The sequence below is a fragment of the Schistocerca gregaria genome, chromosome 3 (assembly GCF_023897955.1).
Source record: "Schistocerca gregaria isolate iqSchGreg1 chromosome 3, iqSchGreg1.2, whole genome shotgun sequence".
Classification (NCBI taxonomy): domain Eukaryota; kingdom Metazoa; phylum Arthropoda; class Insecta; order Orthoptera; family Acrididae; genus Schistocerca; species Schistocerca gregaria.
The window spans coordinates 346274102-346292448 of record NC_064922.1 but is presented as its reverse complement, the minus strand read 5'-3'; the positions used below and the strand labels follow the sequence as shown (position 1 = coordinate 346292448).

General features: G+C 41.9%; 1 protein-coding gene across 1 annotated transcript in view; it reads left to right on the top strand.

Annotated features, from left to right (window-relative positions):
- Positions 1-18347, top strand: part of LOC126354187 (potassium voltage-gated channel subfamily KQT member 4) — a 969743-nt gene that overhangs the window by 788553 nt on the left and 162843 nt on the right. Inside the window, exons 10-11 of the mRNA XM_050003638.1 lie at positions 11639-11766; positions 14738-14834. Of these exons, the coding sequence (XP_049859595.1) occupies positions 11639-11766; positions 14738-14834 (225 nt within the window). The remainder of the gene's footprint in view (positions 1-11638; positions 11767-14737; positions 14835-18347) is intronic.

Genomic DNA, 18347 nt, shown 5'->3' with positions numbered 1-18347 from the left:
CCGGTCGGGGCACACATGTTCAACGTCTCCCCAATGAAGTACATCAACGCCTGTTTGCAGCTAGGGTGTCCATTTAATTATCATTTCATTACTACTTAATCTAACTTAAACTAACTTACGATAAGGACCCCCCCCCCCCCCCACACACACACACACATATGTCCAAGGGAGGACTCGAACCTCCGACGGGGTGAGCCGCGCGAACCATGTCAAGGCGCCAAGACCGCTCGGCTACCCCGCGCGGCTCGATTTTAAGATTCAGTGCCTGAATAGATTTGTTTTCCGTGAGTCTGTCTGGCTCTCAATGACCCTTTTTTCTTATGGACAGATAGACGTATTAGGTTCAGATATGAGTCGTATATTAATCTCTATGATCATTTGGCAGTTTAAAAAATTTATGTTTGTAAGTAAATGCAGTCAAAAGATAAGGCCATTTATTTTACATATTTTCACACCCAAAATATCACTCATCAAAAGCTATAGGGTATTTCTCGTTGGCCTATATCGTGAAATTTGTCAAGAAGCAAAGTCTCACAGTAAAAGTAAAGGAAAAATTTCGAAAATTGTTAATTTGTAATTAAGTAACACAAAATAAAAATTTTGGCATATTTTATCCGTCTGTTTGCCTGACCATCCGCTAAGATCCAGTTTTCTCTTCAGGAGATTGGCGTATCAAGTTCAAATTTATGTCACATGCTAAGGTCTATGTTCCCTAGACGATGTAAAAGTTTTAAGCTTCTAAGTCAATGCGATCAAAAGATTCCACCATTTATGTCACATATTTTGATACAGACTCACTCATCAAAACGTATAGGGTACTTTCCGTTGACGTAGAATCAAGAAATTTGCGAAGACACACAGTTTCGTACTACAAGTAAAGGAAAAAGTAAAGGAAAAAGTCGGAAAAATTCTTAAATTGTAATTATATCACGTAACTGATGACGCTTTGCCATTAGAGCATACATTGCATTCACCAACCGTCAAAAGTATAAAGACGAACAGTACTGCATGGAAATATAAAATGTAAGTTGTAGTTGTGATTTTAGAATGTGAATAAAAATATTTTGTTAAATCTTTTATATCTACACATATAAACTGAAGTCCCCTGCTCATTTCTGTCTGTATGTCCGGGCGAGTCTGAAGAACTATTGTGGAGATTTTGATACAGCCTTGGAATTCCTGGGACCGATGTCTTATCTGGCCAGCATCTGTTTCAAAAACAGGCAAAAAATCGATTATAACCTCGATTCCCAAGATGGATGACACCTAGTCAACCTTGCACGGGACCATCAGTGCGGGAGTCCTTTTAGCACTTGGCCATCATTTTTTAGTAATATGCAGGTGATTTGCAGTTGTGATTTGCTCCAGACTGGCTGATTTGATTTATTCTGAGCTCAACGTCTGGACGATCTCACCCAGTGGTGTAACTAGGGTATGGCATCCGGGGCGGGTACGTGTGGGAGTAACATCGGCAGCCCAAAAAATATGAAGAAGGGCAAAATAAAAGGGAAAAGTGGAGGTAAGAATAGGAGTGTGAAGAAGTACAAATAAAGGAGGAAAGAGGAAGAAAGGAAGGATTGGAGAGCACTAACATGGGAACGGATGAAAGGAAATCATGAGGTGCTTCGTATTGGACTGGATTGAGCGATTGGATTCTGTTGAGCGACAGGGCCGTGAGACCTACCCCTCTTTCGTTCGTAGACTCTTGTGTCTTTATAGCTACAAGGTCGAATCACTCTCATTAAGCCAAGTGGGCCTCCGCAACGAATGTGTTAAGAGTTATTTCGGATTTGTTGTTTTGTTTGTTGCGGCTTTATATTGATCGGCATTGGAAGAATGAAGAAGGAATCGCGTTGTCCTCAGAATGAAGTTTTCACTCGGTAGCAGAGAATGCACTGAAATGAAACTTTCTGGCAGATTAAAACTGTGTGCCGGACCGGGACTCGAATACAGGACCTTTGCCTTCCGCGGTGAAACTGTCGGTTTATTCTTTGCAGGCAGTGACAGCTTTGGACTCTGCGTTCTTTCATCTTCCCAGTTGTGTAATACAAAAAAGAATTTTTGAAAAACACACCTTTTACTTCGCTGTAAAGCCGTACTGATCTTACTAACAGAATAAAAATCCTAAGCAACAGTGAGAACTAAATAAAAGATGGGGTCATTAGGGGTGGGAGGGAAGGGGCAAATTTAACATTTGCGTTGGGCGCCAGTTACCGTAGTTACACCACTAGATTTACCAGATTATTCTTGTGACAATAATTTAATTCAAAATTCCGTTAAAGTCAATCATACATTAGATTAAGACTGAAAATGACTTTATAGGGTTATTTTTTCCACCGTGTACAAACTCTATGGATTGATCGATGAGAAGATACGGAACAACAAATGTCTAATGATCTTTTGTCCAGAAGTGCATGATTTCCATGCCGGAGACGATTTACTCAATCATAGTTTTTTACGGAGACTGCGGTCTAATACGCGCTGTACCATGCAGCCACAGTTACATACGCATGGTTTCCTCCTAGAGGGTGGTAGTATTGCTTATACGTCATGCCCTAGCGCCCTCTCCTGCTATAGTCATTGGTAACGTGTCCGATTCATTTCTCTTGCTGATTCACATTGTAGTGAATGTGATAACAGCGTTGTACGCAATCGTTCCATATTCGAATCGACATCTGGCTTTCTATGATGTTTACTTACGGAAAGGAAAATGCAACGGGCGTCATGCAGCAAGGTTGTGTCAGGTGACCTATCGCCGTCGACAACCAACACAGCATTCAATTTTTGCATCAGTATTTCCCGTTTGTCAGAGATAGTGCAGTTTCAGGAGGAAGGATACTGTGAAGGACGTGCCCGAAATGTTCTCACACCAGACTTGGAGGAAAATGTGATTAACACTATGGAAGCCGACTGCCGTGCCAATACCATGCAGAAGGCCTGTATGTATACGTTAGGGCAGGCGACCGTGTGGAACGTTCTACATGACAGTCGTTACAACCCTTTTTACTTGCAGTGTGTGCAAGGCTTACTTACATCGGGAGCAGTTTTGTCATTGGTTAGTCCACCAGGCTACCACTATTCCGGGATTTGTGTCATCCACCCTGTTCACAGATGAGACCAACTTTACGCGCAGTGGTATCTTCAGGTTTCGTAACAGTCATCTGCGGGATAGTATGCAGAATCCCTATGACATGATGACGGCGAATCATCGGTATCGATGCAGCCGGAGTGTGTGCGCCGGAGTAATTAGCGACCATATTTTGGGAGCAGTTTTCCTTCAATGTCGCCTAACAGGTCGGAACTATCGGCGTTTCTTGCGGGTGACATTGCCTCCCCTGCTGGAAAAAGTGCCATTGATGATTCGATGGTCGATAGATCGGACGAGGAGGTCCAGTCGCATGGCCTGCTCGTTCACCGTTTCTTAACAAGTGCGATTTCTGGTTATGGGGCCATCTCAAAACTATCGTCTATGCAGAGCCCGTTCCAGATGTGGAGACGCTGGAGCAGCGTATTCATACTGCCTTTGAAACTGTTCGGATACAGCCTGACCGATATGAATGTGTGAGACAGAACATGCTACGGCGCGTACACGCATGCTTTGAGGCACATGTCAACCATTTTCAGCTCATACTGTAACTCTGGCTCCATGGTACAGCGTGTATTAGACCGCAGTTTCTGTAACAATGTATGATTGAATAAGTGATTTCTAACTAGGAAACCATGCATTTCTGAACATAAGTTCATTAGACATCTTTTATACCGTATCCTCCCATCGATCAATTTCTAGAGTTGGTATACGATGGAAAAAAATCACCCTGTATAGCCTCTTTATGTTAAAAGATAATAATTTTTGCTTCTCGCTACAAAGAATGTAATTCAATGTCTGAAATACGTTCTATGTGGTTGTGAACCACGTAGTTCTTATTTTTCTTCTGTCCTTCACAGTGTCTGTTACATCATCGTGTCGTTTGTATGCGCAATGGAGAAATAGATTATTTACCTTATTTGGTGTCTTATCTCATATATTAAGGTTTCTTTCTTGTGATTAAAGGAGTAAATCGGTTTTAGATAGTTAGTGTTGAGGCACAATCACAACTTTGGGGAGCCTCGGCGAATAAATTTCCATATTCGCTTGTCGTTCTACACTTGTGTTTATTAGAGACACCGAAAAACAAACTTCTACTGTCATACCCACTAGCAGCTGTATTTTGCTGCCATTTTCGAATAGATGTTGTTTGTTAATAAAAGAAAGAGCATTTTCACTTTAACGTTAAACTGTGTAGTATTTTCTTTCAAGGAAGAGACTTGTTTTTGGATGAATAAAATATTTCTTATTTTGTCCTGAGCACTTCAGATGACTGAACGGCTTGCTTTAACTAGGTACATTTCGGTATTATTTTGTCATCAGAAATTGTTTTCTTGCCCTAAGAAGCACGTAGCGTCAAAAAAAATTAATGGAAGTATGCACATATGATGGCCATACAATAGAAAAAGAACCAATGATGAGAGCACATCATTATATAAGAAACCAGGTGCATTTTTTTTTTAAAAAAAAAAAAAGGAATTGTGTTTTGCTCGTGGTGGCGATACTGACATATCCTGGAATTTCCATGGATGAGAACTGACGTTATCTGTCTCGAGAAATTAATTAAACACGATGTGAAGCTTAGAGAAGTTACATTAGGCTGTCACTCGTCCCTGTTCAGAAAAATAGTTCCGTAAATTCAGTGATGTCATACAGGCAGCTAGAACAGGTTAACACGAAAGGCAGATCGATATTCGCAGTTTTATGCAGTTGTTACTGACATTAATGTCACGTTCTCTCACTAGTGCACACGCCACTACCAATCTGACTGCCCTCGTACCGCATCAAATATGCAGATACGAAGGCACGGTTCACTGTAGGGTATCATCTGTAAGACCAGTTGTAAATCGTGTACATGTACTAGTAATCAACTGCAGGCACTTCTCTGAGTGATTCCACTCACTCACCGTTTCTCTTTCCGGTACTCTTCCACATAACATTTTGTTTATAATTTGTTACTATCGTTCGTCGCCTTAAATGATTTGTTTTTAATTTGGAGCCTCTTTCACTGCTGTTGCGGGTATGCCATCCCAAAATAGTTAATCAAAGAATTTCAAATACTGAATTGACTCTCGTTGACATTTATAAAGTACGACACAAGAAATCACCTCACTACCCAATCCATTAATAGAAGTCGCAAGTAAACCTAATACATTTTATCTGTACCTTACTTGCATGGAATTACGTCGTGTCAGTCTCAATGGACCTCTACAGATACGTCCTCTACAGTCGCCAAGGATGTTTCGCGCCGAATCTGTGTCACAATGTACGCCTAATTCTGCAGCTCTGAGAGAAATGTATGCAGCCCGCTCCTTTGTTTTCGCACCAGAAACTTGCCTTTGATAAGCAGTAGGCAATGCATTGAGATCTGAAAAGTCTCTTTCCCCTTGCTTCAGTTTCTACATCCGTTAAAACATTTGTAGCGGTGACGAATGAAAATATGTGCCGGACCGAGACTCGAACTCGGGATCTCCTGCTTATAGGCAGTTGCATTAACCACTGTGCCATCCGGACGCCGTGTTTATCGGAAGTGTGCGGACTATGTCAGGAGTCTCCCTGTTCCCGTCCGTATTCTCGATGCTCGCAAATGTTGGATTCTCACAGGAGATCGAATGTAATTGTGCATCCGCACTTACGGTGGTCGATTCATCGCCCATCGAGGCGAATCAATTATATAAATGTGCAGTGTCCATTCTCTCGGACATGTCCGAAAGAACAGACACCACACATTCAGATAATCATATAACAGTCCTAAATAATGCTGAATCTGGACCCTACCGATATAAGCTTAATACATTTATGCAATATAAATAAATGTAATTTACCAAACCGCTAATTTTATTATTCCGCAAGCACCAGTAGTCACTCATTTCCCGTAAGTAGCGTAATTCCGTCTTGCTTACATCAGTATTCCTATAATAAGTTATGACTCAGTAATTTTCTCACGTATGGAAGATACGGAGATGAATACGCAATTCCCGTCTTGTTAAACAACTGGAAAACTGGAGAGTCTCGATGGAGTCTCCTTTCAGTTGCTTGCTGTGGCCAGCCAGCCAGCCTCTCATTAATGACTTTTGTACTACACACACACACACACACACACACACACACACACACACACACACACACACACACACACAAACACACACACCAATAACGACGAAATAGAGGGCAACCCAAATTCCTTCCGTGACTGCAAATCTGTAATACTGTGTCTATGTATTGCCACTATTGAAGTGCTAGATAACGACGAAGATCCTATGTGCTGCATGCTGTTTCTACGCTAACGTCTCGTCTTCGACCATTATTAGTGAATAGATACCTCTAGTGCTTCCTAAATGTTTACGATAGACTGCATGTAAATGTTAGATACGTTTGTGGGAACGTGTTATGAACCACGGGAAACAAATGCATGATATGGGTTACTCGTCTTCTCATTAAAATACTGGTTCGCCCGATTAACCCGGTAGTAATATTACCAGTGCACATGGTATTTGTGTGTTTGTAAGTGCATCTTAAGTCCAAACAAGTGTGATACTAAACCAGAAAAAGCATGTGGTATCTATCTACTGTTAATGTTCGAACATCAAGACTTGAACTGTTTTAGCGTTTTCTAATGATTCTTCAGAACTGTATGTGCAACCCTCGCTGAGTGTCTCTTTAGGTAGCTTAGTGAGTGTGTTAGCAGTGAAATATGTGTGCTTAATACAGTAGCTCCTCTTCAGCTTTCCAGCACCACTAACAGCCACAGCGGGGCGTAAGGTCGCTACTTGGTGACGAGCAGTTACGGTGGTGGAGAGGGTCGCGCGAGGTGCACTCTCAGCCGCCGCCGGTCGCAGCACCACGCCTCACTCTTTCTTACTTCCCTTCTTTCGTCTAGCAACTGCTGTGCATCACTGCAAGGCGAACACGGCACCTGTCGGCTGCGTTCACATCGCACGAGTGTCCGCTCGGATCGCCGTTTTAGTTAACACTGGGTAGCAACAGGACTCTCAGATACGCGTTTGTTTAATTTGGTTCCTTGTATTTCTAAGCAAAGAATGTATGCTACAACTGTGCTCAAATTTCAGCCCCACTTCTTAAAGAAATAAGGTAAACACACCTTCTCCAAAGAAATGTCTGTCAAAGTTCGCCTGCTTAGCTGGGTGGTAACGTGCTCGCTTCCTATGCAAGCGGGCCCGCGTTCAATTCCCAGCTGGGTTGGAGATTTTCTCCGCTCGGGGACAGGGTGTTGTGCTGTCTTCATCATCATTTCATCCCCATGACCGGCGCGCAATTCGCCCAATGTGGCGTTGACTGAAGTAAGACTTGCACTTGGAGGCCGAACTTCCCCGAATGGGGCCTCCCGGCCAACGATGCCATACGGTCATTTCCATTTCCATGTCTGTCGAAGAGCATATCCCTAGTCCCAACACATATTTGCTGATTCGAGGCATGCTGCTTCGGGATCGCCTGGATCCGCAACTGTATAGCATTGAGGAAAATTTGATAAATTTTTATTTTGTCCGTCTCAGTTGCATGAGTATGCAATGTTATTGCTGCAGTGGTTACCTGTTTCGGGCTGACTCTCCCATTCTCAGACAACACATTCTGTTAGTAATCATAATTAGTTATACAACATGGTGTCAAAACGCACGAACAGCAAAATTTTGTACGTGGCTGCACGTTCAGAGACCGTGAATAGTTACAATTGAAAGAAAAACAGCCCTCGGTCACTATTTTTAACAAACTAACCTGGTTTCAACACTGCTAGGACTGTCTTCTTCAGAATTTAAAACAAAGAATTGTCTGTATTCTATAACATGGTCACAGAATAATGATTAACAACGTATGATAGGGTATAAGTACGGAATCATCGTAAAAATGACATTTAAGTACTATCAGTCTTTTACGATGATTCCGTACATATACCCTATCATACGTTTTTAGTCATTATTCTGTGACCATGTTATAGAATATACACCACTCTTTGTTTTAAATTCTGAAGAAGACACTCCTAGCAGTGTTGAAACCAGGTTAATTTGTTAAAAATAGTGACCGAGGGCTGTTTTTCTTTCAATTGTAGGCACGAATAGCTTTGTACATGAAAGTCAAACTGGGAGCAAGCTATTCGTGCCTTTTGGCACCATGCTGTACAACAAGTTACGGCTAATAACAGTGTGTGTGTATAAGAACGAGCGAGTCAACCTGAAACCGTTCACCACTGCAGTAATAAAATAGTATATTCCTGCAACTGAGACAGACAAAATATTTGTCAAATATTCCTCAGCCTAATACATATCACTTTACAAAGTCAAGTATGCACCACACTACTGAAAGAACTAACCTTCGTCACGTGACAGGGCAAAGATAATATTTTAAAAACTATTGTTTGATTCTCTCGCCGCTTATGGGCGCCTGTAGGCGATAGTCTTTCCGAAATGGATGCAAAGTACATAAAAATGAAACGGATTTAATTAAAAATGTAAGATGTTAACCTACGCTTTTTCAAATCATTAAGACTCTTTTCATTGATTGTGCTACAAACTATTGTTGACTTTTTTTCGTCTTAAAAAGAAAAAAAGTAATAATACCATATCTCTACAGCCAGCATATTCGTCATGAGAGAATTCAGGAACCATTCTGGTATTAAAAAACTTTATCTCTTTTATTTTTCAATCTCAGCTGCACATATTTTGTAGTATGACTTGTTTAGATCGCCATGGATCTTCTTCAGATCTATGTAATTGCCTAAGGAATCCATTGTGTCTTTATCGGAACTGCACATCATAATATATATCAGAATACTGTGATGTGTAGTTGCAACATAGGCACATCATATAGACATGTCAGAATTTCCATCATAGTGTTCAGACGTTTAGTTCCGATAGAGACACGACAGGTTGCTTACGCAAGTACACAGATCCATGACTATCGAAACTACTCATATTGCAAAAAAAAAAAATAAATAAATAAATAAATAAATAAATAAATAAAATGTGCAACTGAGTCTGTGAAAGACGTTCAGCAGGCTCGTTGGCGTGAGTATAAGCAAAAGGATCCGGTGGTTGTACTTGCGGAGAACAGGGTAGGGGACCTAGATAGGGTGAGAAGTGAAAATAAAATGGAGTATTGTGTGTGAGCGTGGTTATAGTACGAACAGGAAAGGACTAGGACAAGACGAAGAGGCAAGAGGAGTGCCCTGATGTGGTGTAAGGTAGGGAAGGAAGAGTTAGAGCTGATAGGATTGATAAATATGGAGCCGGATATGATTATCTGAGAGAGGTAGTCGGTTAAAATTTCATTGCGAAAGGGAATGGAGTGTAGGTGTAGGGTTTGCGGTATAAAAGAAACAATGGGATTACTGGATTCCAGTTTGCGCAAAGTATAGCGACGAGGGCTTAGAATTTTGATAAGATGGTGAGAGATCCTTGTAGGGGAAGGTAAATGCATGCAGCTGGCAAGGCAGTGAGAATGGCTTTACAGTTACTTTGAAGAGCCACAGGAACAGAATCTAGAAATTCTCGCATTATAAGACAACTATGTGTCAAAGACGGAGTCGAAGGTACGTTGTGGTGCTGAGTGCATATCAAACATCATCTTCAGGAAGTAAAAAGATAAAGGAAAGAGCATCCTTCAAGTGTTCATTCGGCGACCCGTATAAATGTTTAAGGAAACATAAACTCAGTGGACAGTTCGTAACTTTTTGCAGAATGCTAGGGTTTAAAAATAGCAAGCAAATAAAGAAAAAATTGCCCATGCGATTCCATATTTAAATTTATTGCAATGAACTTAGATGAGTGATACGAGTGGCAGAGCTGTTTTGTCAGATTGGATACCAAGGATAAATCCAAATTCCTTAAGGATCACTGATTTTTGTAGGGAAATATGGTAACTTCGAACACATTTTAGTATCAGGAAATCTTTTCTGAACGCATTGGGCTAGAGTGCAGCCATTCATGGAAGTGAGACGACAACGATAAGCAGTAAATTTGGAGTAGAAATTAAAATCCATGGAGAAGAAATACGAACTTTGAGGTTTGCGTACGACATTTTAATTGTGTCAGTGACAGAAAAGGACCTGGAAGAGCAGTTGAACGGAATGGACAGTGTCTTGAAAGGAGGATATAAGATAAACATGAACAAAAGCAAAACGAGGATAATGCAATGTAGTCTAATTAAATCAGGTGATGCTGAGGGAATTAGACTAGTAAATGAGACACTTAAAGTAATAGATGGGTTTTGCTACTTGGAGAGCAAAATAAATGATGATGGTCGAAGTAGAGAGGATATAAAATGTAGACTGGCCATGGCAAGGAAAGCGTTTCTGAAGAGCAGGAATTTATTAACATCGAGTATAGATTTAAGTGTCAGGAAGTCTTTCAAAACGTTTTTGTGTGGAGTGTAGCTATGTAAGGATGTGAAACATGGATGGTAAATATTATAGTCAAGAAGAAAATAGAAGCTTTCGAAATGTGGTGTTACAGAAGAATGCTAAAGATTAGATGGGTAGATGACATAACTAATGAGGAGATCTTGAATAGAATTGGGGAGAAGAGGAATTTGTGGCACAATCTAACTGAAAGAAGGGATCGGTTGATAGGACAGGTTCTGAGGCAGCAAGGGATCACCAATTTATAACTGGAGGGAAGCGTGGCCGGTAAAAATCGTAGAGGGAGACCAATAGATGAGTACACAAACAGATTCAGAAGGATTTAGGTTGCAGTAGTTACATGGAGATGAAGAACCTTGCACAGGATGGAGTAGCATGGAGAGCTGCCGCAGATCAGTCTCTGGATTGAAGACAACAACAACAACAAGCAGTAAAGACCAGAATAGAATAGAAACTTTAGAAATACGGTGCTACAGATGTATGCTGGATACTAGTAGGATACATCGGATAACCAATGAAGGCGGGGAGAAAAGCTCATCATGTCACAACGTGACTAAAATGTGGTGTAGGTTGACGGAACGTTTCCCGAGGAACCAACGAGCACGCAATATGTTACGAGAGCGAAGTTGGGATGGAAAGGGTGAGGAGGAGGAGGAAGTAGAGAAGTTATAGAACACGACCAAGGCTTGAATACAAAAAGCTGTTTCAAATTGACGTCTATTGCAGTAGTCATACGAATATGAAGAAACTTGGACAAGATAGTTTACCTCAAAGAGCTGCACATAATCAATCTTCGTACTGAATACCACAACAATGTTCGCAAGATGGTCGCCGTACGTCATTTTATACTTAAAATGCTCATAAGGATTCCCAAAGATAATCTTTAGACCCAGCCTAATCTCCTAAAATGCGCCGTTTTACGTCTGAAAATTTATCAGATTTTGAATGATGGCAGTATTTCACTCAACCTATTATTAGCATTTCTTATATTGATCGGTGAAATGAAGTAAAAATTGGATTTTGATGTTGAGAGAACTCATGAGGATGGACTCTTGCGATGTGAATGCAGCCACTCGCGCAGATGGCACTTGTAGAGTTCTTTCTGACTGTTCCACTGCCTTGACTCACTTTCACAATGGCGTGTTTTATTTCTTCCTTCCTCTGCTGTTGCCTTGCTGTAGCTCAAGTATTTCGTGGCTCGAAGAAAGTTTAGAGAAGCCCTGAAACCGTACGACGTTAAGGACGTCATTGAGCAATACTCGTCCGGGCACGCAGACCTCTTGAACAGGGTGAAAAATCTGCACTTCAGGTGGGTCGAAGTACAAACTTCAACACTCGTTAGTATGCATGTTCACGCTTATAATTCGCATTACCGTACCACTTAAGTGTCATTAGTCATTAGAGGCCCCCTTTATAGAGTGTAGCTCTTAGACTAGAGGTTAGATATTTGTGTTACCAGAGCTTCTACGATCGTTCCAAGCATATTTATTCGGTTTCGCAAGGAATATTACAGTCCGCTAACGTACCATATCGAGCCCACATTAAGGCGTAATATTTATAACACCGACAGTATGTACTTCTGTACAAACGAGAATTACGGTCGTTTAAGAAAAAAGATACTTTCTAGCTCCATACACAATTTAAAGAGAAAGAGCCGTCAAAGTACGGATTACAAGTATACCTGACGTCATCCGCTGTGATAATTCGCTGTCGGAATCAAATACTTTTTGAAGCGGTTGTTCTACGCCTCAGTGCTTTCTCTTAATTTCTTTTGCTTAAATATTTCGCTACTGCATGACGAGTATTAATGTTACAATAAGAAAGCTATGAGTATCAAAGAGTTTAGTACGATTTTTGTCTCGCTTATTTTGTGGTGACAGCATGCGACACAACCTTTGTACTGTGCTATTTCAATTCCTTACAAATTACGGCATGCTTGTATGTCAATAATAACAAGAAACTGCACGTAGAGAGAACTTTGCAAAAATGTCGCACCTTAATTTTCCTGTCAAAAGTATTATCCTTATATGTATATGTCTAGTGAATGTTCACTGCTCAAAATAAATAAAAAAGTAAAAAAATGGTATCCCTTTCTCGAAACCCCATAACTGTCTCCGATTGCGACGCGTAAGTTTGAAACGTGCCTCAAAGTTGCCTACAGCCTTCTTCTGTAATGGTACAAAAACGTCGCGCTCTGAGACGTCGACCTCGGGATCGACTACGCTTCGAACAGCAATGTGTCGACACATGCGAAAAAAAGGCCACAGATCTGAAATTCATATGAGGTCTACGTGAAGTTAATGATGTCTCATCGGCATCAAACTTCACCACAATTCTGCCCAATATGTTCGTGATCGTGTCACACGATGGAAAAGTCGTCATACCCCTCTTACCCACATTTCACCCATTTTGATGCCTCTGCCAAGGGGGTCAGAACGGCGACGCCCTGCACTGAGGTCACGTCGTTTTCTTATCGTGGTCGACGAATACATACCAGGTACACCAGTGCTCAGAATCGATAAGAAAAGCCCTCAGAGGACGGCATAAAGGCCGTCAACAAAACCATCCCTTCTCCTGGGGAGTCAATTCCCACAGATTTCGCGATCGAAAACGACAGTTCGTAGGGCAGTAACCAAAAGGACGACGCTGTTGACAACACTGACAACATATAACTTTGCTGACGCCCCCCAGGACGATTCATACCTCTCTAAGGACGTCGTGGGACTGCAACTCCATTGAAAGTGATGTGACCCATTTGGAGTGTAGTGCTTGCTCTGGTATACAGGATGTAACCACAAGGGACCGCTCAAAACCATTCCGCAGCAGCAAAGGATGCTTACGTTTCTTCAGTACTCCAGCTTCGTGCCCTCCTGTGGTGCGATCATAGAAGGGAGCAATATTGTCACGTGCACGAATAAAGCGGCAAAGGATCCGTATAAGAGCCCCCTCCACCCCACCCCCCTTTTCTGTAACACCCTCGGTGACACCCACGCAGCTTTGTTGAGCACGTTAAATACGATTATGAACCTGTCAAGGACTTAGAAAGGCATTAAGTGAATGGAGCATTACGGCTGCTATAGCGTCTTAGGTGGGGTCGCACAAATTGCGGTCGCACTACACTTCAAAGATGCTAGATCAGTTCAGTTTCAGCACGGTTGCATCTCCACGATGACCCTGGGGTGGGGTTGAAACGTTCGGACCTGATTTTTATTGACGCCCTTTATGCCCCCTCATGAGGGCTCTTCGCGTCGATTCTGAATGGCGGTGTGTCTGAAATATTTTTCTTCGGCCACTCATAAGGAAACGGTGCGATTTCAATGCTGAATGTCGAGGTTGTGGCCTCCATCGCAGAGGCGTCAAAACAAAGGATGAAATGTGGGTAAGCAGTTTTGACGACCTTCCCATCGTATGACATGTCCATGATCGCGTTAGGCGGAATTATGGTGAAATTTGGTGCCAATTTGACATCATTAATCCACCTTAGACCTCACATACACTTCTGTGCTGTGGCTTCTTTTTTTTCTTACATGTCGATACCTTTCTGCCTGTGCGTCGTCCAGTCTCACGGTGACGTCACAGGGCCCCACACTTTTATGACAACACAGAGGAAGGTTGACGGCACTTGTGATCTAAATTTTGAACTCCTGCGTCACAATCGGAAGACAATTACGTGATTTCGAAAAATTGATAGCCTGTCTTCTTTTTTTTTTTTTTTTGCACAGTGATCATGTCTAAAATAGACACGTATACACACCATTGAATGCATGTTTGTTTTAATTAGTTTTTTTTGCACTGTTGGTTCCTTATCACAGATTTCGGATTGAAAACTGCACTTCTCATCTATTTTATTGTTAGCCTCATGATTGGAGGTACCCTTCGAAGTTAGGGCAACGAATAATGGAGCTGTGCAAGTGTGGATGATTACATCAATAATTTCATCAAGACTATCTTCAGCATGTATTTTCACTTTATCGTTTCATTTCGCCGAAATACAGCACAGAAACCGTGTATCCAAAGGAGGTTTCAATACTGGTCAAGTATAATACGTTCCCCTTATCAGACATAAAAAGGAGTAACAAAACTACAAGCATTCAGAAGATCACGAGTAATTTAATCTGTAGTATTAGCCTTACTGTAAATGTGGGTGCCTGTTTACCAAACTCCTTCCGCTCACTCGTGTACATACACAATTTATTAGTATCGAATTACTTTCAATTTATGACAGTTTACTGAAATGTTTCCTCAAATTCAATAACGACAATTTTGTCTCAATCTTGCAGGTTGGACCAAATTCTCGGGAAGCAAGGTTCAAAGGCGAAAGATGTATATGCATCAAAAATCAGTCTAGCATCGAGAGTCGTTAAAGTTGAAAGACAGGTAAGACTTATATGTAGTATGTAAACCAAGAACATATTTTCTAAATACACTTTATTTCAGCGCAGTATGTAAATATGTACAGTCCAATACGCATGTAAGTTATTGATCGCCCACTTGCAGTGCCAATGGATGTAAATTTTGTCATCTTTGTAGATGATAAAAGTAAACAGATTTCTTTATGAAAGGGTAGCTGGATAAATATTTGAAACCATCAATAGATGTATCAACAGAAACGGATTCAGTTTTTGAGTCCACAAGTAGATCACAGCGTTCAATTAAAAACTCGTATATTCGACACAATATGGCGTCTTAGTTTCTCTGCATTTTCAGTACACAAAGTTTCCCGCCTACAGGTGATTTGAAAATAAAGATGTTACAGTGTTCTGTATATTTCCATTCACTGATTATTTACTGAACCATTTTTGAGGGAAACTCCACTTGTAGTGATAACATAATACAGAAGCATCTCATACATTATCGTTCGTCATTAAAAAGAAACATCTGCAAAGACCTTTTTAGATACCCTACTTTGACAACTGATATAAATTACACTTATGTGCTTTGTTGACCTTCCAAAAAATAGAACGAAAAGTGACTGTAATACGAGAACCACGGGGTTAACATTAGTACAGAAAGGAATTAGGTTCTGCATAACAGTTGAACCACTCTGACGATTCGAAATGTTTATCTTGCGGAAGTATAGGATAAAAAGATTTTCCATCTTCAGCACTTAGCCCGGCTTGCAGCCCCAACAAAGTTGTAACCCTGTAACAAACGTGTTGCCATATTCAGTTACATGCCTTGTGCCGATGTGTTACTGAGGCCAGGGTATATTGCCACAGTAGTGGCAAATGGATCAGATGTGAACAGTGTTGATATACCACTCTTGAAATGCGATTCTAGACAGAGTACAAGCGTGATAATTAACGATGAACCCCTGTACTCACCGTCCTGTTCCCCACAAATAACACTGGGCACTAACAAGGCTGCTGAGGATCTGAGGAGGTATTGAATTTAATCAGATCTGTTATGCAACAAATAATGAGCAACCGCAACTGTAACATCATGAACATTAAACCTACACTGGATCGGCTTGTCAGTCGGCATAAAAGGGATGCAAAGTAAAAGTGACAATTCAATTGCGTTTATAGCTGTTTGTGCCATTAAACATTGTGCAGTGAAATGTACAGTCCACAACAGCAAATAAAGAGTCTTTATAGCTTCCATCCTGTCCTAGACGGACACTGTATAGGAACCATAAGCGAAATACAGTTTAAACCACATGTGGCGACACCATGTAGAGGAAACCCGCACACACAATAAGGATATAAAACATAGAATAACAGATTAATCACATTAACCTTCTAATATTTCAGTCTGTTGTTCAGGGACCAACCTGAGTACACGTGACGTCACCAATGTTTCCATTTACTCTGGCATGATTTAATGGACGGTTTATCGTGCCTGTCCTATTACAGCCGACTTTAATGCCCACAGTTAGTCAAGGAGATGCTAAAGCAACTACTCCTGTGGCGAGGCAGTGCTGCACACACTCTAAGAATTTAATATAATTACCTTTAATGATGGTAGGCTTATAATGACTCCTGTACCAGAGCTTTGCGAGCCTGCAAACAAACCTGTCTGTCTGGTCCTCGTATTTGCCTCTGAGATCTACTAAAAACTGGATCCTTAAAACTCTGCCATCTCCCTCCCCTCTTCCACCACTGCTGGAGGCTCACCTCCAACTGCGCAACGCTACGCGCTGTTCACATCCTACTGCCCAACACTACAATTGCAAATATTCCAACAACGCAAAACACCCACAGACTGCACACAACACTGTCACTGATTTTCATACAGAACGCTACGTGGCGTTACCAACATAAAAACCTAAACAGCCTACTTACAGTTTAATCAAAACATCGAAAAGTGAACAGTGCATATGAACAGTGAAGACACAGAACCAGGTGAAAGGGTTTCACATTTAGGAGATGCGAATAAAATGACCACAGACACTGGAGTAAACAGGAGGAAAAAATGGACTACGGTACTTTAGGTAAGCTAAATAGGATTTTCAAAACTTAGCTTCTTTTGCGTCTGAAACAGAAAATTTACGACATATATGTATTATTACCAAGTGTCAACGGCCTTGCTGCAGTGGTAACACTGATTCCTGTCAGATCATCGACGTTAAGCGCTGTCGATCTTGCCAGTAGTTGGATGGGTCACCGTCTGGGTCTGCCGACTGCTGTTGGCAATAAGAGTCCACTCAGCCCTTGAGAGGCCAATTGAGGAACTACGTGACTGAGAAGTAGCGGCACCAGTCACGAAAACTGACAACGGCCGGGAGAGCAGTGTGCTGACCACATGCCCTATGTATTGCAACTGCGTAACCTCTTTTGATCCTAGTCAGTTGTCAGGAAAAGCATTACTGCAAAGGGCATTTGATTCTAAAGCATTATGTCAAGGAGAAAAACACTAAATAAATAGCATTTTCTCTCTTAAGAACATGTGGGAAGGGTGGGTTCTTCCTTGGCTCGGGTATGAGGTAGAATGAAACAGCATTTTTACAGAAGATAACTTTTACTGAAAGATTTTTACAATGGTTTCCTTCCTGGATTGTTCTGGCTGGGAGAGTGGCAGCTGTGTCGTTTGCGAAGCCTCTGCTGCGTTAGCGGCGGCTTCTTAATACGCCTGGTGGTGTGTACCTCGTGTCACCGTTTCTCCCAGTTGACTGGAGACGCGCACCGCGCGGTGGCCCGTTTAATTATTGAGAATGAAGTCGTGAATCGGATGGTGATACCTTGGATGTGGCGTCCCAGTGTTTCTCTTCTCTATGCGGCCGCATGTGTCAGTGTAGTGCGTCGGCCAGTGGAGCAGCACGGTGAGGGAATGCCAGTGTCCCGGACTCGAACAACGGACTCCAGCTTGCCAGTCTTCGGCTGTCAGATCTTCATCACCAGCTCACAGGTGACTGCTGATGTTAGGCCGTCTCCTTCCCGTCCTCACGAGTCACCCGGGTACGTAAAACTCAGTCTTCAAATACCTTCTAACTTCTGTCATCTGGCGGCGAGGCTGCTTCTTGCTATTCCATTACAGCGGCGGACTTGCTGCTTCTGTGTACGATGTAGTCTGTTCCTGCATGATGGTCTTCAGCTCCAAAACGGAACTGAAAGCTGCTACTGTCGGGCCCACTGCGTCTCGCGTATTTATTTACTTCAATTCACTAAAGGTGAACGACTTCACGGTCATTGCCTCTTCTGTCATGTTGAAAAGCTTCTCGAAGAATCTTCTTAACGTCGGTCACTGGCTCTTGGAATGTAGGCGAGGACCTTTGATAACATGTGACAAATGAGAAACACAAGAGCCAGTCGGGCAAAGCCCTGACAGCTGAATTGACAGCGTCCGCTTATGTGGGGAGGGCGATGGCTTCTCCTGAACGTGCTGACCTCACGGTCATTGCCTCTTCTGCTCTGCCTGCTGTTTGCCAGTGTGTAATTCTTCAAAACTAAA